The sequence below is a fragment of the Lepidothrix coronata genome, unplaced genomic scaffold, assembly GCF_001604755.1.
Source record: "Lepidothrix coronata isolate B3197 unplaced genomic scaffold, Lepidothrix_coronata-1.0 Scaffold8, whole genome shotgun sequence".
Lineage (NCBI taxonomy): Eukaryota > Metazoa > Chordata > Aves > Passeriformes > Pipridae > Lepidothrix > Lepidothrix coronata.
The window spans coordinates 4,384,761-4,397,409 of record NW_016690188.1 but is presented as its reverse complement, the minus strand read 5'-3'; the positions used below and the strand labels follow the sequence as shown (position 1 = coordinate 4,397,409).

At 44.3% G+C, this 12,649-nt stretch overlaps 1 protein-coding gene across 1 annotated transcript; it reads left to right on the top strand.

Annotated features, from left to right (window-relative positions):
* Positions 1-2,558: 2,558 nt before the first annotated feature.
* Positions 2,559-9,239, top strand: GSTO1 (glutathione S-transferase omega 1). Its single transcript, XM_017803650.1, has 6 exons — positions 2,559-2,681; positions 2,753-2,861; positions 4,542-4,764; positions 5,734-5,835; positions 7,879-7,985; positions 8,953-9,239. The coding sequence occupies exons 1-6, from the start codon at positions 2,648-2,650 to the stop codon at positions 9,104-9,106; spliced, it is 729 nt and encodes a 242-aa protein (XP_017659139.1). The 5' UTR covers positions 2,559-2,647; the 3' UTR covers positions 9,107-9,239.
* The last annotated feature ends 3,410 nt before the right edge of the window (positions 9,240-12,649 follow it).

The window sequence follows — 12,649 nt, the reverse complement described above, 5'->3', positions numbered from 1 at the left end:
ATGTCTCCTGATTGGAGGCCAGAATAGACCAATGATGATGATCAATAATGGCCAAAACTGAGATATTGTTTCAGGGAGTCCTTGTATCTCCTCTTTGGGGCTCCTCTCTTGCAGCAGCCAGTGGCAAGTTCACAATAGAGCACAAGCTTGTGGTCCTTCATCCTGGAGATGTGCCCCGCCCAACACAGCTGTGTTCTCAGCAACATGGCCTCAATACTCATAACTGCTGCCTGTTCAAGGACAGATGCATTAGTCACGTAATCAGTCCAGTGGACGTTCAGGATTGTACGGAGGCAGCACTAATGGAAGCATTCTAAGAGTTGCAAGTGGTGGCGGTAGATAATTCAGATCCATATAAAAGAGTAGACAGTACAATGGCTCTGTAAACACTAACCTTTGTACTTTTCTTCAGGTGTTTATTACACCAAACTCTTTTATGGAATTTCCCGAAAGCACTATATGCCTTTGCTAACCTGTTGTCTACCTCTTTGTCAGTCTTACCATCCGAGGAGATGATGCTTCCCAGATAATTAAACTGCGGGACTGACTTGAGCTCTGGTGATATGGGGATGATGGAAGACTTCCTGAGGTGCAGGTTGGTAGAAAACTTGTCCTCTTCAAGCTGACTTCCAGCCCAAAAAGCTCAGCAGCCTCTGCAAAGCAGGATGTTAAACGCTGCAGAGCTGCTTCTGTGTGGGCAACTAGGGCGGCATCAGCAAAAAGCAGCTCATGGACAAGATGATTTAGAGTCTTAGTATGAGCCTTCAGTAGCCTTAGGTTGAATAGGCTTCCATTGGTATGATATCGGATGTAGATACCATTTTCTACTACAGTGGTAGTGCTGGGTGAAAAGTTGGATTTGATGATATTAGATGTTTCTTCCAACCTTAATGATTCTATAAGGTACTACAGTTCTTGGACTCTGTAAGATGGGGCTTCTGAAGCTTCAGAGAGCTGAGAAGTGTGCTGGAAAAAAAAGGGGAAGTACAGCTGTGGTCTTTCCCTGTGTACTTGTGGCTTCTAGCCTGGTAATACTTTAAGAACCTTCAAACATTTAAAAAGCAGATTTAACAAAATCTTCTTTTCCCTTTCCTAAGGGAAGAATGTAATTTATAGTGTCTTGCTTGCTTGTGTTAGCTTGCTGTTACTTAGCTGTACAGTGGCAGCATGCAGTTTTGTAATACTGCTGTGTACTCACAGTGCTGTAGAGCAACAGTGGAGCATGACATTCCTGTCCAGAGGCAGCAGGACAAGCCTATTCCTTACCTTTTGTCTCCACAGCTGCTTTGTGTGCCACACAGAACCAGGAGAGAATGAGGAAGTAGGTTTATTTTCTCTGGTGCCTCTGAGGGCCTATTGTAGCATGTGGGTGTTGTAATGCTACTCTGGTTTCCCATGTGCCTGTGTCCAGGTTGTGAGTCAACAGACTGCTTGTGTATTTCTTAATTGCTATGAGAAATTTCAAATTAATTTTCTCTTTTTTTTCACCCAAAATTTTGCTGAATCTTTCTTAAGGATAGGTACTCAGAGGAACCAAAAGTCACTAACAGGCAAAACTTCCCCACTGTACAAGTACAGATCCACTGATGAGACTGGAGAATCCCCAGTCCCTCTATTAGCCTTGGGGGTTTGACAGGGATGTGTACATTGCCAGGAAGGCCAGGACTCCCTCTCCCTTTGGCGAGGGCTGCCCCAGCCCTCTGGTCCCTACAAATGTGCTGTTTCCTAATAACAAAGAGCTCTGACCTGAAGATTAGGTGAAAGTGTGTGGAGCCCCAGGAAAGGAATCACTTTACTTCTCTGGTTATATATCAACTTGGACACTGCGTGTAAAACAATGGCATTAAGAGGAAAGCTCCTCGACTTCCACTGTTGTACCCCAGGAAAAGACGGTATAAGGAAGGCCCTGGTGTGCTCATCTCAACCAAAGAGGGAGCAAAAGGATGATGAGCACTCCAGTCTGCGCTTTGGTTCTTTTTTTTGCTCTATGCACACACTGATGCTCCCAACAGGCCCCGTTTGCAGAACAAGCATGAATCCCTCTATGACTGCAAGGTAGTAACAAAGGTAAATCTAACTTTTGCTGTGCCCCCTTGTCCGTTGGGTTATCTACTGTCTCCCCTTGTGTTTTCACCATGAAGCAGAATAGCTGCAGGAAAGAGAAGTCCTCCTTGTTACTGTGGGTTTTGCAGGGCAGTAGGTGATGGAGGACTGCCGTAGCAGGAGGAGGCAATGAGGAGAGCCTGGTGCCTCGTCAGCTGCTGGGGGCACTGCTTATAAACAAACACCTGGCCTGCGGGGTGGAGTTCGGCCGTGGGTGTCCCACTTACACGGGGGCGCCAGCGGGCTGGTTGTGCTGAGGGTATAACCACAGGGAGGGAGCACGGAGAGCAGCTTGACAGTGCCTGTCCCAGCTGGGTGGTAAGGGCGGTCAGATCAACGAGAGACCACTGGGCAATTGTGGGCCGGGCCGGGCCGGACCCCCGGGGTGAGAGGGAAGGAGGGAGGCGGGCCCTGACCCCCGCCCCGCTGAGGGCGGTGGCTCCGGCCCGCCCCGGGGCCGCCCTCCGCGGGCGGGGCCGGCGGCGCTGGGGCGAGAGAGGCACGGTGGGAGGAGGCGGATCGCGACACATCGCAGCGTATCGAGATGGCGAACGATCGCTCCCGCAGCCTGGGCAAGGGTGAGCGGCGCGGTGCCGGGGCTGTGGGGGGCGCGGGGTGAGTGCCGGCGCTAACACCCCTCTCCCCGCAGGTAGCGCGGCGCCGGGGCCCGTGCCCGAGGGGCTGCTGCGGCTGTACGGCATGAGGTTCTGCCCCTTCGCGCAGAGGACGCGCCTGGTTCTCCGCGCCAAGGGCATCAGGTGAGCTCTGCGCGGCCCCTGCACCCCACGGGGCGGGGGCGGCCCAACCTTCTCTCCTAAATGGCTCTTGGTTAAAACAGTCCTGGAAGAACTGATTGAAAAGAGGTCTCTGTGAGTGGTTTTGCTCTAAAGCTTTTTTGGGGGAAGGGGGAGAGGGCTGTTCTGAAGCACATGTATGAAATTAACTATGTAAAGGCCCAAAGTAAACTACAGAATAGGCTGAGTTGGAAGGGACCCACAAGGGTCAAGTCCAACTCTTAGCCCTGCACAGGACATCCCTAAAAGGCACACCCTGTGCCTGCAAGCATTGCCCAAATCCATAGGGAAATTGCCCAAATCCATAGGGAAATTGCCCAAATCCATAGGGAAAAACCCCAAGCCGATTTTTTTTTTTTCTTCTCGCTGAGTAAACATCCCGAATGTTTAGAGTAATAGTTTTGGAGCTTATCCTGGGTAAATGTGATTAGAGACATAACATACGCTTTTGTTTGTTTTTGATGAGAGCAGCAGTGAAAGTTCTGGGAGCTACGAATATTCAGTATTTCTGTTGTGTTACTGCCCAGCAAAACACAATAGTTAGTGAGTGGCCTTTTTGAAAGAGGAAATACACTGTGTTCTATAACATGGTTGCATTCCTGTGCTGTAGTGAGTTAATGGAATTCAGTACTTGTGTTTGTTTCTTTTTCAAGATAGCCATATCATTTCAGTGTTCTTAAATGGGGTCCAATGTTTCCCTCAGTCTACAACTTAAAAGTAACAGGTTTTTACATCTTTTTCTGATTCTGCCAAGTTGCAGGCCTGCCAGTGGTTGTTAACCAATGTAGGTCTGGGAGTTCATGTAACGTAGGGAATGCTTACCATTCAGTAATCCTGACAGCAAGGTGAGAGTTGAGTTCGTTTTATTTTTTCCATGGGTCTTTTTTTTGAAAGAGTAGATGCAGTAAAACTTCCAGGTCAGTATAATTCTGTCTTTATTTAGTGCTGGGAGGTTTGTTGTAGTGATTCTGGAAGTGATTTATGGCTAGATGTCGTAGTTGCCTTCTGGTAACCTTTCAGTGGTTTTGAAGGTTCAGCTGTGTTTAGCAGACCTTTGGGTTTACTGGGAATTTTGTGGGGTCACACATGTAGCACAGCATTTAACCTATGGTTTGTTAATCTTTTTTTATCAGTATCTTTTTGCCTTTACCCTAAACACCTGTTTTAGGTTGGGAAGATAAGTAGGTAGGATGCTCTCTTGATTTGCTCTTTGGTTTAAGGGCAGGTTAAAGTTCAACTGCATTTCTTAATTGAGGTGTATCTTATTGGCAATAAAGTGTTACTTTTTTAGAATGCCCTTGAACCCACATGTGATAAGTGTGCTGAGTTCTGACTTTTTTTTTAGCATGACAATAAGGGCTGCCTCTGTTGTGTGCTTGCAGACTGTGCATGTCTTTTATTAGTTCAACAAACAACTCATTTTAAGTCAGTCCTGACTTTCTCCAGCAAAGTATGGCAGTATTTCTGTATCAAAGGATTAGTCCTGCAAAAGACTTCAGGGAAAATGGGGGGAGTGCAGGGGAATGAGGATTCAGCCTCTCAATACTGAACTTTTGAGGTGTAATGGCTTGTGTTTCACCACGGTATGGAGTGGACTGTAGCAGAACCGAGCCTGTCTGAGTCTTGTTTGTTTTGCTGTTTTAGCCATGAAGTAGTCAACATCAATCTGAAGAACAAACCTGACTGGTTCTTTGAGAAGAACCCCTCTGGGCTGGTCCCTGTTCTGGAGACCAGCAAGGGCCAGCTGATCTGGGAGTCCCCAATCACTTGTGAATATTTGGATGAGGCATTTCCAGAGAAGAAGCTGATGCCTTCAGACCCATATGAGCGAGCCCGTCAGAAGATGATCTTGGAAGACTTCTCAAAGGTAGTGCCTGATCAGTGTAGGATTATGGTTTTTTCTTTACCATCTCACCAAAAACTGCAGCTCTGTTGCTGAGACTGCTACCATCTTTTGAGGCAGGTCTTGTGTCTGGGAAAACCATTTAAATAACTGAAGGGGGTATGTAGGGTCTCTTCATGTGAGCACATACAAACCACTGTGTCTCTGAATTGCTCCCAGCACTTGAGTGGGGATGGATGCAGGAAGAGGTAGGATTTTGAACATCGTACAATAGAGCAGAGGTTAGTAGAGTAGAGGTTAGAAACCAGCTGAATACTTGAGACCTAGGCAGTGACAATTGCTGTAACCCAAGTATTTGTGTTGGAAGTACTGTGTGAATGCAGAATGTGAGGAGTGCCTGATGGAGAGGGCCTACAATCATGGACAAGAGATGGTATGTGGCTGTTGACGTGTATAAGGAGGCTGGGTTTGGCTCTCATTTTGGTTTGGAGGTGGTTGACTGCAGTTAACCTCTCTGTACAAGCATATCCTTTGAGGAGTCTAGGAAGTGAAAGAAGTCAGCTTGGATACGAGACAGGAGAGGAAGCAACAAAAGATGCAAAGAGGTGTGGACAAAGAAGGGGGATAGAAGGGAGGATATATTTGCAATAGGCCTTTCTGAATAGACCTGGTGGGACGAGGGTTACAGGGAATCATGTTGCAAGAAAGAAAATGTGCAGATGGGAAACGTACCCTTCTTTTCACTGTTCTCTTCTTATTACAATACTAAAATTCATTACTATTTGTATTAATTTTTCCTGTAAGCCTTTACTTACCTTTTCTGAAGTATAGAAGCTTTTTATTAATGGACTTTATTTAGCTCTTTAAAGTCAAATCTTTAAAATTTAACTTGCATTTAATATCTTAACATCTAAGTTAACATTTTAAGTTCTGAGTGACTGAATTGTATTATTGTAATAGGAACATTACAAACTTCATACTTTCCTTTTATAGATAACACCCTTACTTTTCAAGCATGTTTTGGCAGTCAAAGATGGACAAGACACCACAGCACTGAAAGCAGAGATTGCTGAAAAGTTTGGCAAATTCGAAGAGGTAAGAGTGTTTCATGATAATGAGTAGGTTGTCAGCCTTTGTGTGATCTCTTTTTTCCTTTCATGCTGTGGCCTTTGGAGATAGAGCTCTTCTCATTTAGTTGGTAGCTACAACAAGGAACAATCTTTCTGGAGTTTACTACTCCCAGCCTAGAATGCACAACTAGCACCATTAGAGTAAATGTCAAGTAGCTAAACTAAACTTTATCTGATGAGGAAGACTGTGTGCACTTGTGGAGATTTTTGAATTCTAGCTGATTGCTGTTGCCTTGGCTGTCTTTGTTCTGCTTTAAACGTAAGGACACCTTGCAGGATGTACTAAGAGCAAGGGCTGAGGAGCTTGAGCTGCTGAAGAGCATCTGTTTTGTAGCTCTGCTGAAATCAGTGCAGACATGCTGGTGATGGTATAAAGTCTTTTTCATTTGACAGATTACCTTTGGGGGTGGGGGGTAGGGAAGAAGCAGAATGTAATCTGTGCCTTGTAGAAATCCAGCCCTGGACCATGTTCTGCCACTCGAGGTGTAATGCAACTTCAGCAGAGCTCCAGCAGGTGTCAGGTGGCTTTGGTGCTGTATTAATCACTTGACAGTCCATGTCAGTAGTGGTTCTTGGCTAGTCTGAACAGCTGTTGGACTTGCCTTTGTCATGAACCCATTCCTTCTGCTTCTTTAGCAGCTACAACTAATGCCTGTCTGGATCAATTAAGAAGAGTTCACAGAGTCATAGAACGTGCTGAGTCATTCTCAGGGTAGTCTTGTTTGTCTGATCAGCCTAAGCTTGGAGTAGTGCAGATGACAAATGAGTTCTTGAGGGAAGTCATGTGTGTTTCACTTTCCTTAATGTTTAATAGAGTTGTATTTCAGGGAAGATTAATCTTCCCTTTTGATCAATGCAGTGAAATGCTTGCTGTTCCTTCAGTGTCTCTATTTTACTATGCCCTAAAGGATTTTGCAGCAGCAGCTGACAGTCAGCTGAGGATGGGAGGCAGGAACAGAGCCGTGCAAACTTCCCTCAGCCTATTGCAAGTGATATTCCAGAGGGGAAATGTTTCTAAACAGTTCTGTATTTCGATTTCTGCTGCCCAACAGAGGGGGCTGTACTCCCATCTCTGCACCTGTGTAGTGTGGCTCGTTGTGCTTTGCTAGACACCTGGAAGCTCAAACAGCTCGATGCTTCCTGAAGGGCTGCTGTGACATTTCTACTACATCATGGGGGTTAAGGCACAGGGAATAAATGCCATACAAGTATAGAATAGTGGTGAGTGTCCAAAAAGACAAAGATTTTTAAGGTCTCTTGAGTTCCACCTTTAAAATGCCTGAAAACAGAAGGACTAGTCTAATGAAAGAGGAGACCAAGCTCTGGAGGGTCCTTAAAGCATGTTAAACTTGGATGACCATGGCACTTAAAAATGCATTGGAACTGCCAATGTAATGGGAGAACTTGCTGGATTCTTTGTGGCCCTGCTTTCTATGCTGAGCTGTGAGGATCTCTTTCTGGTGTAACTTACACTTGCTTCCTGTTCCCTTTGCACCTGGAATGAAATGCACTTCAATATGTAATGTTAGAAATGTTTCCCTAACACCACTTGGCCTCAACTGCCATGGGAAAAGAGTCCCTTCTAAAATAGTACTCTTACTTACCTGGATGTTAAATTTAGCTGGATTTATTGCTCAAGAAATGCATGTGTGTTATGTTTGATTAGTCTGTGCCATTAATGACTTTTGAAAAGTAAGAAATCACAAACTGACAGATTCTGAGAGCTAAGTTCCTCTGTGCACATGCTGCAGATTGCTAGTGATTCATATTTTGTGACAGTTTTTGAATCCATGGAAAAGAGTTGGACTGACAGTTTGTGAAATAGCAGCCGTAGTATTAAGCTTAACTGTACTCTGCCAATATTGCATGCACAAGAGAAATACAGTGTATCCTTTATTTGCTGTCTGATTCCTACAGTCTCCCTGCATCCCCCTATGAAGTGGGCTTTTTGATATTGTTCTGTTGTACTTTTTCTTCTTGGACAGTTGACATTTCTGGTCTTTCACAGATTCTGTCCAAACGCAACACTGTGTTTTTTGGTGGGAACTCCATCTCTATGCTTGACTACATGATCTGGCCGTGGTTTGAACGCCTGGAAGCATTCCAGCTGAAAGAGTGAGTACCTTGCCTAGTTTCTAGTGAGTTCTGAAGCGCCTCAGTATACATAGTCTTTGCATAACATGCAGCAATGAGACACTCATGGGGGCTGTTGAAGAGGGCTTGTATTATGCTGCAGTTAAGGGGAAGCATCTTACAAAAAAAAAGATGAGTTGTTCAAGGATCTTCTATAAATAGGCTTTCTTTCACCAGCTGTGCTTTCCTACCAAATAATTGTGACAGACCTGGAAGAAGTGGTTGAAATACAAGACTTTATCTCCATCCCTAGTATCATAAATGAAAATAGTCTTTATTTGAAGGAGATGGAGATATGGCAGCCTAAGTACAAATTTCTTTATCCAAAACCTCAGACTATGCACGAGGTGGGTTTTTTTTGTTGTTGATAGTTTGTTTTTAATATCTGTGGGTGTGTGGATTTAATCTGTTAGTCAGATCCTCAATTTCTTCAATAGACTGTCTGTTTTGAGCTGCTGGGTTGCAGGGTTGTACAAACTGCACAGCTTTTCTTGGTATTCAAGAAGGCTCAGAGGTTCATGGGTTGTGGGGGAGAATTCAACCACTGCACACAGCATTTGCCTCAAGAGGCATTGTGAACAAAGCATTCCAGAGGGAGGCAGTGGAGCACAAGCCTCTGCCCTCAGCTCAGGGCAGATGATAAATAAGAGCTGTGTGTTTTGCAGCAGGGATAACAGGAAGCAAAAACATGGTGATACCTTGCACAATAAGTGCTCTATTGTGTTTTTGCTGGGCTTTGCAGAGCCCACAAACTCCATAAGAACTCTCGCACATTCCAAATGCTAGTTTGTCTTCTATGGCCTGATATTTATTCCTGTCACCTGCTCTAAGCTGAACATTGTACTGGGAGGGAGAAAGTAGTAAAATGGAATTGTTGAAGCTGTTTTCCTTCCTTGATGCCCTCCAAATTTTCCATTTATGTAACTCAGTCTCTTCCCTTTTCCTGTAGCACTTTGAATCACGCACCAAAGCTCCAACGCTGGATGGAGGCCATGAAGGAGGACCCTGCTGTCAAGGCTACAATGACTGACACACAGACATTCAAAAACTACCTCCAGCTGTATTTGGTGAACAGCCCTGAGGCATGTGATTATGGGCTCTGAGGTGCCAGTAGGCATGAGCTTGCTGAAGTGTCAGTGCTGTTTTTCAGTGTGGGGACTTAGTGTAATTTGATGTGGGCTCTTCTGTGGTTGCGTTTCATGATTGGGAATAAATCTGTGCTGAAAAGCTGAGAAACCTGCTGTGAACTCCACTTCTTCCTGTCATGAGAAGGATGTGCTGGCTTGAAGCAGGAGATGGAAAGTCATTGCCAGCCATATATATTGCATAAGGGAAGATGTTGTTACTCAGAGGTGGTGGTCTGTAATCTCTGGCCTCTTTGTAGGCATTGCTGGTGGGCAGTCCCTGAACTGATGCTGTTCCGTGATTTAAAAATCGTAATACTGGTGTCCTGAAAATGAATAAAAAGCAAACAATGTCTTTAAAGAGTTTTTCCTTCCACTTTCTGGGCAGCTGTTAGTCACTGGTCCTGCAGAGAGAGAGGAGCAGTGCACTGTAAAGGCTAAAACAGTTAGTGTGGCTTGTGAAGTTAAGATGTTACTTAGTACAAACTGTCTCTTTAGACAGAGCTACTGCCAAACCACTGACCTCGCAGCCCTGTTCACTTATCCCTGCTAAAGTCATGTTCACAGGGACCATCTAATAAAATTCCAGTTAGGGGTAGATATGCTAAGGGAGAGTGTATGGTTGTAATCCTTCTCTGTCCTTCTGAAGTTGGGTAATGTTTATTCTAGGTTCTAATCTAAGGGCTGGAGTAGGGAGTAAAGCCAACAGAAACCATATCCTGAGCAGAAGGACATTTATTTTTTGTTCTGCTCCAGAACTCAAAGCATTGCTGTATTTGCCAAGGTGTAGATGAAATCAGAGAACAGAAGTGGAAGGCGTTCAGTCAGAGCATTATGTACTGGTGGAGTCTTGCTGCTTGATGAGGAAATGAATACATTCTGTTCCATCAGGTAAATTGCAGGATCAGAGCTTTTCAGTTGAACATCTTTTGAAGGTATCCTCTGTACTAACATAGCTGTGTGGGGACAAGATTGTTTGAATCACAAGTAATCACAGGAAAAACTTCTGTTCCTTTTTTTTCCTTTTATCCTTTTTTCCTGCCCACATAGGGGATTAAAAGATCTATTATGCCTTCTGATGTTGCTCAGTTGTGTATGTCCGTCAGACTACTAGCAACCCAAACTAGCCAAAATTCCAGAGAATAAGCATGCAGATAGATATAAGGCAAAGCAGCGTGTCCAGGGGCAGGGCTGTGGTTCCTGTGGTGCTGAGATACCCAAGACTGCTGCTCCTGTCTGTCTCCCATTGCAGTGAGGTAAGGCAGCATAACAGAAGCTAGTGGTTCATGGATTTCATGGTAATTGAGGCACTGGGAGTCTTGGAGCTTTTCTGGAGAAAAGGTGGACTAATCTTTTTTTTACCATTAACATGTTCTAGCCCAGCACACTAAGGAGGTGCATGCTTGTGTAACTTCAAGTAGGAAAGCAGATATGAAAGGCAGATTTGATTAGGTAAAAGAATCAGTAGGAGCTTGGTTTGTCAGCCTGCAGCTATTGGAGGGGCTTGTTTATGCTCTTATTAGCTTTAATTCAAACTGTGACTTTTTCTCTCCTGTTTACCTTTGTGACTTCTAAGCACATCTGGCACTACTTAGAGAAATAATTATCACTCTGCTATTCCTTCCAGAATGCCAATGTCTTCTAAAAAGTTTCCCAGTCGGAATGTGATGGTATTACGTGTTCTGTAGATTGTCATTAGAGAACCCAGAGGAAGCATAAAGCTGTGAAGTGTGTTGTCAGGATGTGGATCTGGGCCTTTTCATTAGATGAAAGCAGGGTCTGAGCTGTATAAAACCACTGTCTCTGAAGTAGTGGTGGTGGGATCTCAGTGGCAAACTTCCAAGGATTAACTGCAGAACATTTTGGTTTTATTAGCTGCTCTGCTTTGTGTAGGGCTTAAGAGCTGTTAGTTTTGTGCTAGAAATATGTAACAGTTTGCTCCAGTGTGTTATTGGACTAGCGGGAGATGTGACATTAGGGAGATCCAATAATAGGTTAAGAGCAGAGACTGGCATCCAAAAACTGAACTGACCAGGGCCAGACCATGGTAACCCAGAGACTGTGTTGTCCAAACAGAAAGATGTGCTCTTCCCATCTTTATTTAGTGGCTAAAGGGTACCATTATAAATGTGCTACCTCAGCAAAAAAAGTTAAAATGAAATATTCTGCCTTATAATTTGCTATTAAATATCTGTGTTCTAAACCCTCAGGCAGACAGCTGGGGTCTTGAACTCATTACAGCACAGCAAGAAATGCAGGCCTCAGGCAAAGTGTTTTTAATGTGGTAATGAATATGCAACGGTTTGGCCCAGTTTTCAAAGGAAAACACAAGTTATGTGGAATGGACTGGCTCTCTCCTTTCAGTGGATGGGTGTAAAGGAGACACTGTATTAATTTGAAGAGGCCAAGAAAAAACAAAAATCTTCAGTTTTGGTCAACAGAAGAGAAAGATGGAAGTCAATAAGGGAAGGGTCAAGCAGATGAACAGCTGTGCCCTTTGCTCAGACCTCTCCTTAAAATCTTCTGTGGATCAGATTATACAGCAAGTACAGTCTTTACTCACCATCTACTCCATATTTTGCCCTTAAAAATTTTTACTGGTGCTATTGCTTTGGAAAAGAGTTTTGGTTTTGTTTGGTTGGGGGTTTTTGTTTGGTTTTGTCGGGTTTTTGTTTATTTGTTTTTTGTTCCCTGTTATTGAGTCACCAAATATAACTGCTCTCAGCACAGGTTAAAGGAGATAAATTCACTGTCAAGCAAAAAAGGACAGAGTTTGTCTTGTAAAAATAGTGAGTTTAGTACCATGATGGATAATAGATACTTCAGATTAGCAAGGCATTGAGCCTTGTTCTGTTCTGCATTTATAACATCTCTGTATCTTTACTGATGCCCCTGAGATGGTTTTTGATACTGTAATGGAAGACATGATCCAGCCTTTCTTTTTTCATTATAATTTTAGGAGCCCTTATACTGAAGCTGAGAGCAAGATAGAAGGCAACCAAGATGAAGGGAGGGAGGAATGGGGATCCCAGGCTCTCAAATCTGGGAAGTTTTGCAGTTTTGGGTAAGCTGAGTGGGGACTTGGGTGAATAGGACTGTGGCTATGCCAGAAGGCTCTTGCTTGGGGAAATTGTTGAGAAGCTTCTGTCTAGGGAGGTGTTAGAAACCTCTGTGGTTCTTGTACTTAAAGTGGTAGTAAGTGGAGATGGTGGTTGGAAACATCTCAAATGTCACATACTAGGGACACCTGAAGCACTTGTGTGAATTCTATACAGATGCCTGTAGATTTGTTGCTTTTTCTAATCAATTAAAAAGGAAGAGAAAAGGAAATCTCAGCTTCTTGCCGTGCCTCCTTTGACAGCTGTCTGTCCAGCTCACCAGAGGTGCCTGGCTGTGTGTGAGCACATGCGTTGGGCATGTGGTGTTGGCACAGTGTTAGATGTCCTGGGCCCGCTCTCCCAAGTTTTCCTCTGTCATGGCATCTGTAATGTTTCCCCTGCATTAGCATGTTTGGAGAACTGT